General features: G+C 40.0%; 1 protein-coding gene across 1 annotated transcript; it reads right to left on the bottom strand.

Moving 5' to 3' along the window:
• Positions 1-314: 314 nt before the first annotated feature.
• On the bottom strand, positions 315-16,571 carry LOC310927690 (carboxyl-terminal PDZ ligand of neuronal nitric oxide synthase protein-like; the record flags this gene model as incomplete). Its single annotated transcript, XM_083890061.1, has 10 exons — positions 315-841; positions 2,189-2,357; positions 2,440-2,601; positions 4,848-4,975; positions 5,395-5,524; positions 9,866-9,974; positions 10,055-10,113; positions 10,206-10,298; positions 15,095-15,166; positions 16,467-16,571. The coding sequence occupies 10 exons, from the start codon at positions 16,569-16,571 to the stop codon at positions 315-317; spliced, it is 1,554 nt and encodes a 517-aa protein (XP_083746187.1).
• Positions 16,572-19,581: the final 3,010 nt, after the last annotated feature.

Consider the following 19,581-nt stretch of genomic DNA (forward strand, 5'->3'; position numbering starts at 1 on the left):
CATTCACTACAGAAGCTCATTATTCATCTCTCTTTCTCGCACTCAAAAACAGACACAGTGGGAAAATGTTTTATCTGCCCAAGGGGAGCCCTGCAGAACCACTGCTTTAACAAGACTCTTATAAGTGGGACATCTGCTCTATGTGAAGAAAGTCAAAAGTTAGATTACTGGTGAGTAAGTACTCTATTCATAATTTATGCCATCAAATGATACTGAATATTTATGTCTCGATACATGGTTTGTGTGTGCAGAAATCCTGTTTCCCATACAGGATGGGGGGGCATTTGCATCAGAGTGCAGCTTTGACAGCACCACTACACGGCCATCTCATCCCCTAAGCAGTCTGACAGACTCTCTGCATTCAGCACGTTTGAGAGGCGAGCAGCACTGTCGGCTCCGAGGCCCTCGCCCTGCCCCCAGCTGTCCCGATCATCGCTTTCGTCTGTGTTCGACTCGTACTCCGATCCGATCCCGGACTCCCTAAACCGAAGCAGCTCCAGAGCTCCAAGGACCTGCTCCCCCAGCAGCGAGATCTCATCCGGGGCTCCGTAGCTGGGAGTCTCCCCCATGTCCTGGCCTTGCTCCTGGCTGTCCGGCCCTCGAGAGGCGAAGCGGAAACACTCGAGGCGAACTCCACTGCCGCTGAGCCCCAGAGGGCTGTTGTCGTAGCCCGTGGTGTCAGGAGAGCAGGGCCCGGGGAGGGCGGAGACCCAGGCACTGTCACTGATCTGGAGCTGGGACTGAGCAGCTAAAGGGCCTGATGAAGACGAAGGGGTGAGGGGTTCACGAGGAGGAGGCTTGGCGCGGAACGTGATCTCTAGAAGACTGTCCTGGGAGCCCACTGAAGACGAAACAAAAAAGAAAGTTAGAGAAACATACGTAGGATGAAACACATTTAAATATCCAACATATTTACACTACCGTTCAAAAGTTTGGGGTCACATAGAAATGTCCTTATTTTTGAAGGAAAAGCACTTTTTTTCAGAAATCCACTCTATACATTGTTAATGTGGTAAACGACTATTCTAGCTGCGAACGTCTGGTTTTTAATGGAATATGTACATAGGTGTATAGAGGCCCATTTCCAGCAACCATCTCTCCAGTGTTCTAATGGTACATTGTGTTTGCTAATCACGTTAGAAGGCTATTGTATGATTAGAAAACCCTTGAAAACCCTTGTGCAGTGATGTCGTCTTTGACCAAAAAAAATCATTATTTCTAATCTTGTCAATGTCTTGACTATATTTTCTATTCATTTTGCAACTCTTTTGATGGATAAAAGTGTGACATTTAATGGAAAACCCAAAAACCCCCGAACTTTTGAACGGTAGTGTATATACACGTTAGACATCAATAAATCAATCTTTAACAACAACTACACAAGCCAAATTAAATATGAGATACATGGCTTAACAAATGTATTTGATGACCTGTCTTAAAAAACGTGAAAACAAATATTTTGGAAATCTTTCGAACCTGATTCAAATGAGTGGGCTGCTGTCGGGCTTTTGCAGAGCTTGACTGACGAGCTGACTGTTTAAAACCAGGTGTGTTGGAGCAGGGAAACATCTAAGACATGGAGGACACGGGTCCCCGAGGACAAGGATTGGGAAATGCTGCTCTAAATTGACGACAAGGTGTGAGTGTGAGAGTGAATGGTTGTCTGTCTCTGTACGTTTTTGCCCTGTAACGTCCAAGCGACCTGTCCAGGGTGTACCCCACCCTTTGCCATGTCACGCTAGGATTAGCTCCAGCTCCCCCGCAACCCTCATGTGCAGTATAAAGTTGTAGAAAGAGGACGGGAGAATGCATGACTATACGACAGCGTTCGGTCTCCTCCTGCTCTGCTAAATGCAGGGAGAGGGGAACAGAGAGCGGCAGTGAATCCTCTGAGAAGGCTGCCACCAGATAATTAATTGTGTGTCACACAGGTGGATGAGAAAAGGGGGCATAATGAAAAGGGGGGGATAAGAAAGGCTAAGAATAATTAAAGAGAGAAGAAGGGAGGGCCATACAGTGGTGTATCTGGGACTCTCTGTGTGGAATTTGTATGTTCTCCCTGTAAATGTGTTTTCTCCAGGTTTTCCAAAAACACTGTAGATTGATTGGATGGATAGATGGATGGATGGATACTGGAAATGAAAAAGCCGAGAAGTAAGCCAAGAATAAAAGGCGCATCCCCACTCACTCGACGTTAACTGTCCAGAGGCTTTGAGCTCCAGTTCCTGGATCTGTTTTACCAGCAGGGAAATGTGTTGCAGCAGGTCAGTGTTCTGCTGCAGCAGCCTCTGCACTCGGGCCTGGGCTTCGCCCCGTGCACGCGCCTCCACTGACAGCTGCTCCTGGAGCACATGAGCCTGAACAGACGCCAGGCGAGAGCACATTTTATTTATCATAATTACAAAGATCAACTGCGATGAGATGAATACAGAACCATACCTGTGCTGCAGCTGCGAGCGCCTGCTGCTCCTGCTGCTGCAGTTGTTTCTGCAGGAGCTGGACGTGATGCTCTGCAGAGCGCGGAGCATCTGCCGCTAACTGAGCCGACACAGAGGAGCCGAGGACGGGGGAACTCAGCAGTAGAGAAGGATCATCTGACACCTACAGCAGATATGAGAGCAGAGAGGGCCTTAATACACACAACTGCATGAACAAAATTTGTCTGGAGTGAGTGAAAATATCAGACACAGGGGTTAAGAAGAGTTTAGAGCCAGAGGAGTTTGTCCATGAGTTATTCTGTTGTGACTGGCACAATATATCTCAAACCCTGACTTGATATATGCTAATATATGATTGGCACAAGCTGGTGCTATTAGATGATATTAAAAAACTAACAACAAAACCCAAATAAGAACACTTGAGTATGTAAGAAAAAAGTAACATTAACAACTGCATGAAAAAAATACTCTGTTGGCAAAGTTACAGGCGAGTCAGCACCTCTATAAACCAAATTCAATAAAGCACAAACTACAACCTTCATGAAGGAGAATTTACTGCAGGATTGTTAGATTAGACTGAACCATAATAAACTGCCAAATAACTGCTTTTTCACCTTTTACAACAAATTAGATATTTTGCTTTTAGAAAACTAAAATAATCAAGTACAACCGTCCTCTTTTTCTTATTCACTTCAGTTCAGAACTTATTTTGTTCCTCAAGGTGAAATTTGTCATAGAGTTGGAGATCTAAAAACACAATATACAAGCACATAGGACAACCAAACAGATAGAACAATGATGCGTTTAATGTCAAAGGTGAATACAAATATCTCATCTAACAAAGTGGCTTCATCGATCTAACTGTAGAGATGTGTTTCCATGTGGATTCAGCCGCTGTTCTATATAAACACATCTGCACAGGCTGCTGGTTTTTACTTAATGACCATAATGTGAAGTATAACCAGAGGTGGAAAGTAACGAAATACATTTACTCAAGTTACTGTATTGAATACTTTTTTTTGTGTATTTTGCATTTTTTTTAAGTACAATTTAAAATCAGGATTTTGTATTTTACTTGAGTACGTATTGACTCAAGTATTGTACTTAGTTACTTTATAAATCCTATCCGTTACTGAGTAAAAATAAAAATTTTGCACAATGAAGACATACAGGGGGAAAATATACACCAGAACCAGATGAATGATGATGTGATTAACACCAGCACTGGCGCCAAAAGTGACGTAATATCCTGTATCTGCATTGTACTTTTACTTGAGTACAATATTGTAGTACTTTTTCCACGGCTGAGAGTATAACTCAGACAGCTATGTGTTTGAGGAGCTGCCATGAAAGACTTGGCTTAACTGCGATCAATATTGTCGTCATTATTGCTAACCTTGAAGGACATTTGACCCTCTCAGAACTCACAGGAGATTCAGAAAGTGCATGTGAGATCTGAACCGATGAAAGAATGTTATTTTTATTTGTGCAGAACTGAAGTGAAAAAATACCAAAAAAACAAAACTAATTTCCCTATCATTTAACTATAATATAATTGAATATAGTATTAATTAAATTCAAAGTAATTATCTCCTCACAGGAACGACACTCTTGTCCCCTCTTGAGTAATAAAGCCAATGGTGCTGGAAAATGACTCGACAACCACTTGTTGATCTGCTGTTGTTGTTCAACCTTTAAAGACGTCGTGGACTCATTTCCACTCCTCTGTTTTATTCTTATTTAATATTCACTTTTGAAACCTGACCCGTCGGCCATGCAGAACTAGTTCAGATGTTTGTTTGGTCAGACGAAACTATTTAATCGATGACTTTGGAACTCGTTTGTTGTGTCCAGCTTGGGTGCAATAGAAAAAAAATCTATTGGTTGCTTAATTTCAGAGCTGAAAAACGTTGCTGCAACTAATTTGATCATCACTTAAAGTGCACTCCACCTATTGAGCAATGCACTTACATTAAACTGTGGGATTTAGAATACGGAGGTTAAACAGGAATGGTTGTAATCTGTGCATTAGAGTAAAATATATCTTTCCTACGTTTCCCATAATGCAATTCTGTCTGGATTATATGTATGTCTTACTCCACATCTCTTGTTTGAGAGCAAGACTGCAGATACCACTAATCATTTTCCTTAAGAAAAATATTTGCAGTATTCTCTTTAAAATATATTCTGTTTTTGAACCATTACAAATCAAAACAAAAAAATTAAAGAGCCTTTGATGAGAATTAATTGACCAAGAAACTGTCCTCCACTTTATTTATCTGTCATATATTGAGTGGCTTCATGTCTGCAGTTTATATTAAACCTCTGGTTTCTAATAGTCAGGAAAAAAATAAAAAAAGTCTGGCTTTTTATCAGGAACACAGAAACAATCAAGGACAATTATTGTACCTTCCCAGCATTACTGAGCTCCTCGTCTTTCTTGCTCTTCTCAGGGTCAGATGAAGAGACGCACTCGATGCTCTCCTCTGTGGTGGCTTCAAGGTCAGCCTCCTCTTCTTTGAGGAGCCTCTTCTTTGCTGTGGATCGAGCAGACACACACAGCAAACTGTATTTCTTTTTCATGCCGTTTTCACAGTTCTGTTTAGAAACGGCGTCAGCGGCAGCAGCAGCAGCAGCAGCAGAGGGTTTCAGACCAAAACCAATCTGCAGCTGCAGCATAGGAAACGTGTCCCTTTGTGGATAATGATAACATGTTTTTTTTTTCTCCCCTCATTTTGATTGTGCTCAAAAGGTTTGTTTCTGCAGGAGTTCAGTTTATTGTCATGTGCATGAGCAGTACAAAAGGAGAGGAAAGTGAGTTTGTGTGTGTGTGTGTGTGTGATAGAGGGAGAACGGGCAGGGGAGATATGAGAGAGAGGGGGAGGGGAGGGGACTGGATATATGGATGCAATTTTGTTGATTTGTGTGCAAGTGCGTGTAGGTAAGCATGAGTCACCTGGTGCTGCCTCGCACTCCTCACCCTTCCCCTCCTCGTCCTCCTGGTCATGGTTTTTCTGCTGCAGGGTCAGCTGGTGACACACATCAAACGCCTGACCCACCGTCCGCACAATCCTCATGGCCTGAGACTGTGGAGGAGGACACAGAGACAAAGAGCGTCTGTGTGCGTGTCTGTGTGTGTTGGGGAGAGCAGGAGCAGCAGGAGCACGGGCGGGGGGGATGATGCAAAACGACGGAACGCAGTCGGGGAGAAAATGAGGTAGCAAAGTAAGGTGGAAGGAAGGAAACGTGTGCACACAGGTATGACAGAAATGACAGAGGCAGGGACATGAATGTCAGGGTGTTTCAGTCAGAAGACACGGTCCAGTGTGGGGCTTTACTCGTACGTCTGCTCCGCTCACATTCTGCTGTCAGAGAGACGGATTGGTTTATTTCAAGGGCAAGACATTTTTGATGGTGGAGGAAGTGAGGATTAAGCTCCATGTTATTGCAGGAGGCCCCCGGTGGGTGTGGAACGTCAGGTCATCAATCAGGGGCAGTTTCATTGAGTAAGAAGTCCCCAAAAAAATAGTTATGAGATGTAGAGCTGAAACGATTAATTGGATTATTCATCGATTACTAAATTAATCGTCAACTATTTTGATAACTGATAATCGGTTTGAAGCTTTTTTTCATGATTGAAACAAGATTTCTGATTGTTTTAGCTTCTTAAATGTGAATATTTTCTTTGTGTATTTGCTCCACATAACAAAGAAATCATTAAAACTGAATCATTTTGGATTGCGGACAAAACAAGACATTCAAGAACTTGTCATGTCCAGGTTTGACAAACTGATCAAGGTTTTTTTTTTTTTTCATTTTCTGACATTTTCTGGACCAAATGATTAATCGAGAAAATAAAAAGTTGAGTTGTCTTTTCAACTGAATTAGGACCATTTTGCACCGCTGAATCCAAAAATGACATACATTTTTCTCAATCAGGTCAGGTTTTTAAGCTAATTTGATTTTGAAAAATCCGAGCTTCTGACTAAATTGATTAAATTTTTGTAACATTATCAGTTGATTTTCGTTAATATTTCTCATCCAATAAAGGTTTTAAGAGAAAAAACAAATAGTTTTCTAACAGATTTTCTAACAGATGGAGCAGAATACGCCAGGCTTATTTTTGTAAGATCTTCTCATCAAAGCCATTTCATTCACTTGTAATTGTTGTTCATTGCAAGAAATATAAAATAACTTTGCATCATATGACGTAAAAACACCCGTACATGTAAACAAAAAACGTTAAAAAACAAATGTGTAGCTTTGTTCAGAAAGTTGACCTGATTGAGCAAAACCAATGTGATTTTTGGATTCAGCACATTGAAATGATCCTAAATCAGCTAAAAACTAAAACAATACATGTGAACAAAAGCTTAGAAGATCTAGTGTGTTAATTTGAAGTGCACTGCACATGTATGAATATAAGAAGATTTCTTTAAAAAGCATCATCTTATTTCCTCACTTCCTCACTGTCATTTAAGAAAATCACTTTCAAGCCTAACTAAATCCAATGAGGATTAAATCTCAATAAAAGTGAGTATTTCCGTTTTAAATATGTAACGGCAACAGAAGCAGCATTGAAATCCATTTACTGCCTCCAAGGATTCAGTCAATATGTCAAGGTTAGTGACGCTTCAAAGTATTCAATCATGTGAGATGGCAAAAGAAATAAAGACGTGAAAAATATATTATTTTGCTCCGCCGACACAAAATGGAATCCAGTTTTAAACTGTCATGAAAAAAAAAAACAGCCTTCCCAAGGCCAAACAGAAAATAGTCTGTTAGCGTACAGAGCCGACATCAAAACCCCCATTGTGCCGCACCGAGCCATGATGAAAATAAATCAAATCTCATGGTATCAGCTCGTCCATCTCCTCCTACTCAGCACACATGCTTGGTCTGCAGCACCCAGATAAGTCTCCACATCCTCGGGTAGGCACTGAGGATCCACCGACTGTGTCAATGCACATGTGAGGGGGGGGGGGGGGGGGGGGGGGGTGGGTTTGTGCCGACTGAAAGAAAAAAACCCTCTTCCCACCACAATGATTAGTATGCAGTTTCACTAAGTCACCATCTGTCTGGTATCCATAGTGAAGAGATGGGCGTAAACCTCGCTCATGCCTCACGCATGTCTTTGTCGGAGAAGAATGCAATGTTCCTTCTTGATCTGCGGATACGTCAGGTTAATTGGCACATGTGTGCGTGGGTCTAAACGCTTGTATATCTGTGAGGTAATGCAAAAGCTACCGTTTCAAGAGAACTGAAAACAGAATCCAGCGACTGACACTGCAGCCCACATGTGTTTGCAGTCTACATATCCTTTAAAGCTGGAGATACTATGAGGTTTGTAAATAGGGTTTATGACAGAAATGTACACTACCGTTCAAAAGTTTGGGGTCACCTATACAATTTGTTTGTTTTCCATTAAAGCTGACATTTTTATTCATCAAAAGAGTTGCAAAATGAATAGAAAATATAGTCAAGATTAGAAATAATGCCCTTGCCCTTCAAACTTTAATAATTGCAAAAGGGTTTTCAAGGGTTTTCTAATCATCCAATAGCCTTCTAACGCGATTAGCATTAGAACACTGGAAATGGGCCTCTATACACCTATGTACACATTCCAAAAAAAACCAGACGTTTGCAGCTAGAATAGTCGTTTACCACATTAACAATGTAAAAAAGTGTATTTCTGATTAATTTAATGTTATATTCATTGAAAAAAAGAGCTTTTCCTTCAAAAATAAGCACATTTCTAAGTGACCCCAAACTTTTGAACGGTAGTGTATAATATTCATTCATAAAATGACCACGATGTGATAAGAAATTGAGTAAATAAGTTAGACTGAAATCCCCACCAACTATTAAAATAGCTCATATCGTCCACCCCGAGGTTGTTAGTGGATATTTATAATATATATTGTTTTTACAGCCCATTATTCTTGCCTTGTTGTCTCCACTCATAGCTAAAAAGACTCAAGGATATTACAGCGCCTGGCCAAGAAATGATTCAATCCTCTTAATTTGTCATTCATTGTCTAATGCTTCATCCTCCACCTGAGGCTTGCAGAACTGGTGGAGCCAATCACAGGTGACGCACGGCAGAAGGCGGGGTCACAGGTCACCAGACATTCACAGGACCAACACATGGAGGCGAAGAATCGTTCACACCTACGTTCAGTCTAGAGAAGGGGTCTCAAATTCAAATGGCCTTGGGGGTCACGGAGCATCGTCTGGCCAGTAGGGGGCAGGTGAAGTGAAAATTAAATTCCATCATGATATCGCTAGGACAAGTGACAAAGTGTCATATATAGTTCACGATGCAAAAATGGATTTATGATGCAAAGTTGATCTCTTACTTAAAAAAAACAAACTCCATGATAAATTTAGATTAAGTGGTGGGCCACATGAACTGGGCAGAAGGGCCACATGTGGTCCACGGGTCGCCAGTTTGAGACCTCTGATCAAGAGTGTCCAATTAAACTCCTCCCTGCTGCCCCGATTACTTGATTTTTTTTTTACGGCGTCAAGGTTAACGTACGTTAACGCATGACGCGTTTCCATGGCGACTGACTGGAAAAAGACACGCGTGACGTCAAGTGACTCCGGATTGTTAATGAGTCTCTAAAGCAGGGGTCACCAACCTTTTTGAGATGAGAGCTACCTTAAGGGTAAAGAATAATATGGAGGGCTACCACATTAAAAAAAAATTTTTGTTTACCATTTAAATGATTAATATTATGCATTAAACTGCATACACATTAATTCCAGTGCTTACTCCTAACGATTATCAGTTTTTATAAACAATATCAAAGATATTTTACTGAGCGATCATACGGATACATGCAAGTGAGGTGAAGGGAAGTGAGCCCGCGGGCACCGTATTGTCTGCCTGCGGGCTACCAGGCGCCCGCGGGCACCACGTTGGTGACCCCTGCTCTAAAGTAACGCTAAACTTTAAAAACAGAGGCACACATACACAGTTAACAGGTACGCTGGTTATATGTAGTGCTTCTCTTTTCGTTTAATTAACAGACCGCTCCAGTTGGACTGTAGGCACGCTAACTGCTAAAAGGAACTAATGCAGCTAACGGAGTTAACTGCTAAACGGTGCCTGGACTCCGGTGTCGCATCAACGTAAACATGACGTCACGCGCGTCTTTTTTTCCAGTCAGTCGTCATGGAAACGCATCATGCGCTAACGTGCGTTAACCTAGTGCACAGCACAACAGATTTGTCAAAATATCAGTTGCCTCTTAATCGTTTAATCTACGAGACTCTGAAGTATTTACCTGAATCAATATCTTCTGTATGACATGATTGCCCTCTTGACTTTTTAACACGCTAACATCAGCACATCAGCGTGATTACTTATTACTCAGATCGAGGCATTGCCGTTTTCACTTCTTCATGAAATTGAAACCCACCTTCCTCTTTGACTTGAACACATTACAGCGGAACGCGTTGCTCTGTCCGTCTCTGGCGATGTAGCTGAAGATCTTCAGGTCTTGAGCGTCGTGTGAGACATAAAAGATCCTGTTGGAGACACAAGACATGAGCTCCATCAGGGTTTTTGTTAGAAGAAGATAAGCTCTCCGTTTCAGGTGTGTTCATACCTGTGGATGGGATCCTGTGTCACCAAAAAGGTGCTGTCGTCCCATGAAGAGCCTTTTCTCTGGTGCGACACAGAAACACATGAGCGTTTGTGAAGGAGGAGAAACACTTAATTCAAAGTGTAAATTCAGATTGATTCACATTTTTACAGACCTTCTTCTTTTTGCGTAAAATCACTTTGACGTAATCGGTGGACACGACGATGTTGACTTTCTTTTTCTTTATGTTCTTCAGCTTGAATTCATACTGTGGGGTGGAGAAAAGAAGAGAATTCATCTATCTATAAAGCAAGTTGTGTCTGTGTGTGTGTGCGTGTGTCTGTGACGGGCATATCTCACTGACCATTGGTCAGATTGCCCTAAAATGTTGGATATGGGTTGAGCATGGCGTGATGGTGTGCATCCTTGATTTTTTCTTGTTTTTTGGAATAATTTTTTTTCCGCTGATTTTTCACGCTACACCAGGCAGCGCGTCAGGATTGTTTCACAAGTTTTTTATTTATTCTTCTGCGTTCAACTCAGCATGAGACTCTGCTCTTGTTTTAGTGTTTTATTGTTTTCATTGTTTAAACATTTTTATTGTTTTATAGTTTTATTGTTTTTTATTTGTTTAAACATTGTTATTTTTTTTTATTTTATTGTTTAAACATTGTTATTGTTTTATTGTTTATTTATATATATATATATATTTTTTTTTTGTTTGTTTTATTGTTTTTATTTTGTCTCCTATGTTTAATGTGCCATGTTTTATTTATTGTACTGTTAAGCACTTTGTACCAGCTATAGCTGCCTAAAGCGCTCTATAAATAAAGTTGAGTTGAGTTGAGAAGTTGGTGTCTATTCACCAATACGCGAGCACATATTTATTTAGCATTAGCATGCTACTACTTTGCAGCTAACTTGGCGAACCTGTTGTGGCTGACAGTCACAAAACAGCTAGCTACGCTAATGCTAATAGAAAATGTAAACATTTGCGTTGTGCCTAATGAGGTTGCACAGTGTTTGTATTACGTTAGCCTTTTATGATGCATTACCATAAGTTAAAACCCTTCTTCAGCTCCCACTACAGGAATAAATACTTCCTAGTATCAACACTAGTATCAACAAAAAAAGTAGTTCATGTATACTGCCGTTCAAAAGTTTGGGGTCACCTTTACAATTTTTTGTGTTTTCCATTAAAAGTCACACTGTTATTCATCAAAAGAGTTGCAAAATGAATAGAAAATATAGTCAAGACATTGACAAGATTAGAAATAATTACTTTGCTTTCGTCAAAGAACCAGCAAAACTGTTTTCCGCTGTGCTATAATCATTGCACATGGGTTTTCAAGGGTTTTCTAATCATCCAATAGCCTTCTAACGCGATTAGCAAACACAATGTACCATTAGAACACTGTAAATGGGCCTCTATACACCTATGTACATATTCCATTAAAAACCAGACGTTTGCAGCTAGAATAGTCGTTTACCACATTAACAATGTATAGAGTGTATTTCTGATTCATTTATATTATTCAATTTAGTTATATTCACTGAACAAATTTTTTTTTTTAATTTTCCTTATGTAAATAAAGACATTTCTAAGTGACCCAAAACTTATGAACAGTAGTGTAAATTATGACTCTAGGTTCTTACAAGTAAAGGAATATATTGAAAAAAGAGGGGAAAAAAATCTTCAGGAGACCAAGACGTTCTTTTTCCTCAGGGGAAATCTGCAATTGAGTAAACACGGAGAAACTGTCAGTTTGGATGCTGTTGAAGCGTTCAAAGGCAAACTTTGGTGGAGGGGAGGCAGACATGTGTGGGACACTCTCATAACTCTCCATGATTAATGCCAACGCCTGAGCCCTCTGCAGCCTCCACTGCAGACACAGACTCCAAACACCCGGGCCATGCAGAGATCTAAGAGCGAGCAGGATTTATCTGAAATAACACGGTGCCCACGTCAGATGATTTATCGATCAGTTAAAGTTCTGCCAAATCACCGGTCCACCATTACCCTTCTCTCTGTGACAGACGAGGACATTTTTCTGTCATCTCTTAACAACAAAGCTCCACCGCCTTTTATTTTCGGGCTTGATTGTCGGCGTCTACTCGTGCTAACTGACATTTCAGAATTAAAGGGAAGGCTCATATGGTGATTTCAGAGCGAACGAATGAGAAACAGTTTGTCTGTGACCTTAAGCAGAAACGCCTCAGTGAGGACCCCCACTTAATATTCCCTCGCTCTAATCACGTTCATCTGTCTTACTGTCGTGTGGGAGTGTTGTCCGCAATGTAAGCGTCTGAGGTAGATGGATGCTCAGGTGAAGGACGCAGCTCTATTAATGTGTCTCTTTATGTGTTTGTAATGCAGCTCCGTCTGAACCGAGAGCCGAGCGTCATCCATCTCCACTCCGCTCTGCTGTCAGGAACACAGGAACCATTCATACCGCAGTTCCGTGCACATCCGCCTCAGCGACGCAGACTAATACCGACCTCGATCACATCGACTGCCACGGGGTGTGTTAATGAATTCACCTCTGAGCTGATCTTTAAGGACTTTACAGTAAATTGAATGAGTTAGAGTTAGAATATTTACAGTTTGGCGCCATCAGAAGCAGAAACTCTTAATTACAGCTGGGTTCCTTTACAGCAGGGGTGTCAAACTCATTTTCACTGAGGGCCACATCAGCATAAATGTACCCTCAAAGGGCCAGATGTAATTGTCATAGAGAGTAAATGTTACTAAATGTAACCAAATATAATGTTAAATAAAGGTAACTACTCTGTAACATATTGCTAAATAACTTTCTGTATTTATTACTTATTCAATTTCACTCGTCGCATGATACATATATGATACAGTGCGATCTAGAGGCGGTGCTGTCACTTTGCTGGTAACGCAATCACCATGCATTGTGGGAAATGTAGTTTATGGACAACGCACTCCTTAAAGCAGCATAGACCTATTTTAACACAGATTTTTAAGACCAATTAATCACTCACGGGCCACATAATATGACATGGCGGGCCACATCTGGCCCCCGGGCCTTGAGTTTGACACGTGCTTTGCAGACTTGCTTTTATGTTATTGCCTCACTGTTTATTTTATTTATTCCTACATTTGTCTCTTAACACGTTTCTTTAATATTCCATTATCCCCATCTATAGTTTTGAATGTTGCTCTAAACCAGGAGTCTCTGGTGAAAACCAACTTTTTGAGAAAAAGACATGGAAATAATAACATTTATGATGATATTTCACATAATTTCTCATTAAAAGCGATTGTTTTGATATGGAAAAAAAAAAGTTGGCATATTTATGATGCAAAAACGTACAGAAAAAACTCATTTAGAGCTGCAACTAATTTCATTTTAGAAATCGATTCATCAGTCTTTTATTTTCTCGATTAATAGTTAATATCATCCATAAAATGTCAGAAAATGTTAAAAAACGTTGATCCGTGTTTGTCAAACCTGGAAATGACGATGTTCTTGAACATCTCGTTTTGTCCACGAACCAAAATGATTCAGTTGTAATGATTTCTTTGTTATGTGGAGCTAAGACACAAAATTTAGTATCAATTATCGGTTAATCGATTAATCCGTTCAGCTCTAAACTCATTATATCATACCAAGTTGATATTAAGTGGGGGGCCACATGCAATTGATTTGTGGGCTGCCAGTTTGAGACCACTGCTCTAAACCCTTAGAGAAAAACACTTTGCTACTGCAGATACAAAGATTCAAAGGTGAAAGGAGCATAAAACAAGCTTTTTTTTGTTGCTTTGGGAGGGTATAATTGTTTTAATTAATAATAAATAAGCTGCGGTGTGACGTGAGCGCCTTCTACTCAAAACCTGCAAGCAAGCACTAACAGAAAGGATGGTAAATATCTGACAAATTAATTAAAAAACAATCAATAAAACGCAGTTAAATGAAATCCCCATCCTGCGCTTTATACTCCAAGCATCGGGATTATGTTCTTAAGTTTGGCCTGACCTCCTCCTCCTCCTCACTGACAGAATAACTTCAGACGTCAGATTAACGAACAGCTAAATCCTCTCCCGTCAGTCAGTGAGTGAGTGAGTGAGTAACGCTGCACTGATGTGGAACGACAAGACAATCGCAGTGTTTTTCAGAGGCTTTGTCTGCTCTGAATGAAAAGGAGGCTCCAGAGATTGTGGTTTGTCTAAGGCAGGAGGTCTGAAACCTTTACTATGTCCCCTCTCCACCCAGAGAAAACTAATCTGGAGCCACAGAAGAAAGAAATCATACAGTATAATAATTTATACTGATATAATGATAGTTTGTTCATTGCTTGTTTATAGCCAACCTTTTATAAAGTGGATAAATACTTTGAAATAAAAACACAGAATTATGTAGAACTCGTCCTTCCATCGTTTGTGGAAAGTAATGAAAGTAAAAGTCATCCCCACTCTGGAATAAATAAAGCAATATTGGAATTTTATGTCGTTCATATGTATACAATGCATAGTGTGTTAAGGTAAATTATGGCATCAAAACGATCCAGTTTGTATAAGATAATGTGATTTTTAAATAAACTGATGCCAATGATGTGATCACACAAAGGCAAACTTAAGACAAAAGTTAACATTTATTCATTCAAAACTAATAAAAACTTACTTACTGTACAAACAAATGACGTGCATAAATAAAAGCTTAGGCTAGCTGCCTTTTTCTCCCAGAATTTTTCCCTCCATCCCTAGTAGTTCATGCTTAAAATAGATATTAATAATAATGATAATATAATGATAATGATAATAAAAATAAACTTTTCAAAGCTGCAGGAGGAGCCACATTTCAGCTCTAGAGCCTCTAATTTTACAGTATCACATATAAACCTGCATGCTGCCTTATGAGTCCGCCTGTGATCTAAACCACACCTGACAGCACAATGAATCTGCCGAGTGTGTGGTTTCACCCAGACTGCTGATTTATGTGAAAGGAGGATGTCGAGGTGAGTAAGTGTCCGATGAAACAGAGACAGAGAGAGAAAGAGGGGATAATGGTGCACCTGTTACATATTTCAGTGTCTTACTCTGATTCTCCTCATTGCGGCGACGATCTCCATTCGACTGCCGGGTCGACCCACCTCCAAACTGCCGATGTACTGCAAAAAAAAATGAAAAGACACAGTGAGGAATTTAATAAAAGGAGGTAACTTTACTTTGTCACGTATTATCCTGGCAGTTCGTTTGAAACCGAGGCTGTTTCTTTATATTCTCGTGGACTACATGTTCCCCTTGAACATTTCTGTTCACAGAGTGTGGTTTTCCATTCTCTCTGAGAGATCAAAGAGATTCAAAGTGAAGTCATTCTCAGAAATTATAAAATCGACTACATAGAATTTGTGAAGCATCAGTTTCATATACACTGCTCTTTACAATGGATCATAATAAAAGATTTGCAAAGGAATAATACTTTGAGATATTCAAATGAATGCCAGAAGATTAAAGGCACCATATGTAAGAATGTGGCCAAAAACACTTACTACACCTTGTAGGTTTTCTACGCCATTGTAGCTCAGATGTAACTGGCAACCCGTGGTTGCTCGGTAGCTGAGACTCTACTGACTGCAATGATTAGTAGACGGCAGTAGGTGGCGCCACATGATTTCAAAACAAAAACATGATTTGCAGTCTGCAAAAGATTTTTTTTTAATGCAAATATTTTGTCTGTACTGTTGTTGTTGGTGAGTTCAGTTTGTTATATGAACATTATTCCTGAGTCTCTGTGACATATTAGGAGGATTTTATGACCAGTTGCTTTAGATTTATTACATAATGCACCTTTAAAGAATGATTTTGGCTCCTGGGTGAGAGTTGAAGACACTGGTGAATTTGTCATAAGGTAAATTAGACACTCTGTGAGAATGAATGGTGATGTGTGGCCCTGTGATGGACTGGCAATCTGAGCCCCTGTGACCCTCATGTGGAGGATAAAGCTAGAGAAACGTCATGCTGAGCATTTGTGTGTGTGCAAAATACATTAACCTACTCCAATATGAGCATCTGTTATACTGCAATAAATAAATATTGTGAGTTAATTATTGCCCAGCCCTGTCTGTGCCTCCACTGTAGAATAAAAGGGGAGCTGCAGCCAATCAACAGCTGCTTTCCAGATGGTCAAGTTAATCAATTCATTATGTAGATTGACCATAAAATGTCAGAGAATAATGAAAAGCTGACACATTTACTTGGGGTTTTTGTTGCATCAGACAACAGCCTGTATATTTACTCAGATAAATGCAGAAAACATTATTATAAAGAGACATTTACAGTTGAATGTTTTTGCTTAAATCAGACATTTTAGTCATGCAAAGTTGACCAAACTTGAACACCGTCATCAGCCCACAGTGGTGAACGGTGCTCCAGTCCTTTCATCACAAACTACACAAGCTCCATCCTTACCTTTGCCTCAAAAGACACCCCATGACTGAACACCTCGTCGTTGTGCATGGGGATCCTCAAGTCGTGCGCGTCGTCTACTAAATTGTACTTGGTCACACCTGGCATGGCTTTAACGATGTCTGGTGTTTCTCTCCGGCTTTTGTTTTACGACTGCGCTAGAGAGACCTGCAGATAGTAGTAGTAAAAACGTCCATCTCCTCCTCCTCCTCCTCCTCCAGCGCCGCCGCTTCCGTCGCCTTCTTCCCCCGCTCTGTCACCGCCGGAGAGTCCTCGTCATGCGGGTTGTTGCTCCGCCCGGTCGCGGCGAGTTGTTCGGTTAGTGCGTCTCCAACTGGCTTGTTGATTAGTGATCAGTGTGTGTGTGTGTGTGTGTGTGTGTGTGTGTGTGTGTGTGTGTGTGTGTGTGTGTGTGTGAGCGCGGTCAGTGCAGCGACGCAGAGAGAGGACGCGCTGACGCCGGCGCTGCCGCCCGCCGGGGTCCCGATGACGCACGGATCTCCAAACACGTCTCTGCTTCTTCTTCTTCTTTTTTGTTTTGTTTGTTTTGTTTTAGTCGAAGCGCAGAGGCATAACTCTTTAAATTGATCTCTCTGGTGCACTGATTAATATTCACCGTCACGTGATCGTCCACTTATAAAACCTTTACACGGGCTGTGTTGAGCTCACGGATGGGAATCGTGTAGATTATGTGCACACAGCAGCAGGAGGAGGAGCAGCAGCGCCATCTGGTGTTTACTAGTGAGACATCATCATCTCTCTAAACCAGAGGTCTGCAACCTTTAGTATTAAATTTTAAAAAATGACCCATAAAATGAAGATAACATCATGTATAACGTTCTGTATATCGATACAATAACTATATGTTTGATGCATTTATGACAATTAAGAGCTGCAAAAAGAAAAAAATTCATTACTGTTGTGGTGTAGTCTGCAAAGTATATCCACTACAAAAAGGCTAGGATTTCAGTATAACCACTTAAAAATGGGCATTCATACGTATCAACTGTTTTTTTTTTTTTTTTGACAGAAAGTATACTCATGCAATTTGCTTTTCCAAATAAAGAGTAGAGATGACTGTCGTTTTCATTAAAAACACTAAATATAATAAAATATAGCATGTGCATACTCTTTTTGTAGGTTATTGTGCTGCTGGTCTGGCAACCCATGCTGACAGTATACCAAGGCTATTCAACTTAAGACCCGGGGGCCAGATCCGGCCCTTCAAGCAATTTGGACGGGCCGGTGGCCCATTAACCCATAACTAATGAATGTATTATTAAAGAGCCAAAACAAAAATGTAGCGTTGACTATTTCTGGCACTTTGCAACACTTTGTGATACTTTTTGATACTTTTTGGCAAATACTAGTACAGCTGTAATTCCACGCAGCCTATGTATGTACCAGAATATTTTGCACTACGTGCCAACTGTACCAATTGTACCTGAATATTATTGGTACTGTTACTTATATTTCTGCAAAAATAGCCTATTGTAACCATTGCACCTTAATGTTGTTTATATTGTTACCTTTAATTTTGTAAGAGCCAATTGTTACTGTTCTACACAAATGTTTTTGGTTTTGTTACTTACCTTTTTTGCACAAAACTAGCAGCCATTTCAATAAATAGGTGCTAAATAATGTATAACATTTTCTATCTATTTGTATCCGTTTACTGCACATGCAACACAAAATAGCAGTACAGGGGTTGACCGGCCCACTGACTGGACAGCCTTCAGAAAAAGCTGCCCTGCAGTAAACCCACTACAGTAGACCACACACTACACCACTGGCTGCAACTCTTATGAAGTGATTAACCCACTTTTAAATAAATAAATAAATAAATAAATAAATAAATAAATAAATAAATAAATAAATGTGTGTATGCTTCAGAAAACCTGCTGGCTTAATTATGTGTATCCAAAGATGCACAAGGTTTTCGATATCACATTTGACGTTAGACATAGGGTAGGACGTGACACATTTAGCGCCTCGATCTCCAGAAAAAGAAGCACTTATTTGCAAAGAAATAATGGAAATAAAATAAAGATAAACATAGCTCCAGATCGGTATTATAATATTTTATATTTTACAAATAAAAAACATCATGCAGTCACAGCATTAACTTTGGCTTAAATTAACATTACTAGGCAATTGCTTTATTTTCTCGGTTTCGCTGCTTCAATGCAGCATAATCTCACAAATGTGAGGTTTTCTGATGACGATTAACACGCAAAAATGTATTTGTGCGTACATGCATGCACATCTGAGAAGGCAGTCAGTCACGTTCAGAGACAAAACACTTTGAATGTGAATGTGAACCGTCAGATCTGATAAATTAAGAATCAGATTTGAACAATGTGGAGTTCTGAATAACAACTATCACATATTTGTTTTCTGAACACAGTATGGAAGTGATTTTACTCGCACACAGCAGTTAAAATGGCCCTTTTTCATAGATATGAATAGAAACTATTTGTGAAACTAATAGCTGGTCTGGAACTCAGCTATTAGTTTTGTGATTATTTACACAGGTGTTTTTCTCTGACCTTTAAAAATTGCTGTTGCAAAAAAAGGTGCATTTGACATACGTTCAAACTGTTTATACGTCTGTGTTTTTAAAATAAGACATCGCAAATATATATATTATATGATTGCTTTTGTCTGCATGTATTTAAACCCCTTTTTAAATGAAAAATAAAAATAAAATGAGCTGTATTTCCCCTAAAGTTTGAAGTGAAACCTGAATGACAAAAATGTCAGTAATGCTTTGTTTCCAGCAGGGGGCAATAGAGCTCTATGTATTTTTTATAGCCAACTGTATAACTGCTAATCCTGTGTGTGTTCTCCCTCAGACACTCAGCATGAATGACACAGGCTCGCTCCATTACTGTCTAAATGAACAGAGTGCTCTGTTACATAAAAAAAAAACTTAACTTCTTGGGATAAAAACGTCTGGCCACTGTTTTTCTGGAACAAGGTGTTCTCTGAGATCATACTCAAAGAAAGCAATAATAAAAAAATGTCACATTTAGAGTAGCTTGACATCCAGTTCCTGCACCCTGAAACACTTGTGTGCCCTGATCGACCTCTTCTAAGAGGACGTGCCAGCTTCTTC

Source organism: Microchirus variegatus (assembly GCF_963457635.1).
Source record: "Microchirus variegatus genome assembly, chromosome: 5".
Classification (NCBI taxonomy): domain Eukaryota; kingdom Metazoa; phylum Chordata; class Actinopteri; order Pleuronectiformes; family Soleidae; genus Microchirus; species Microchirus variegatus.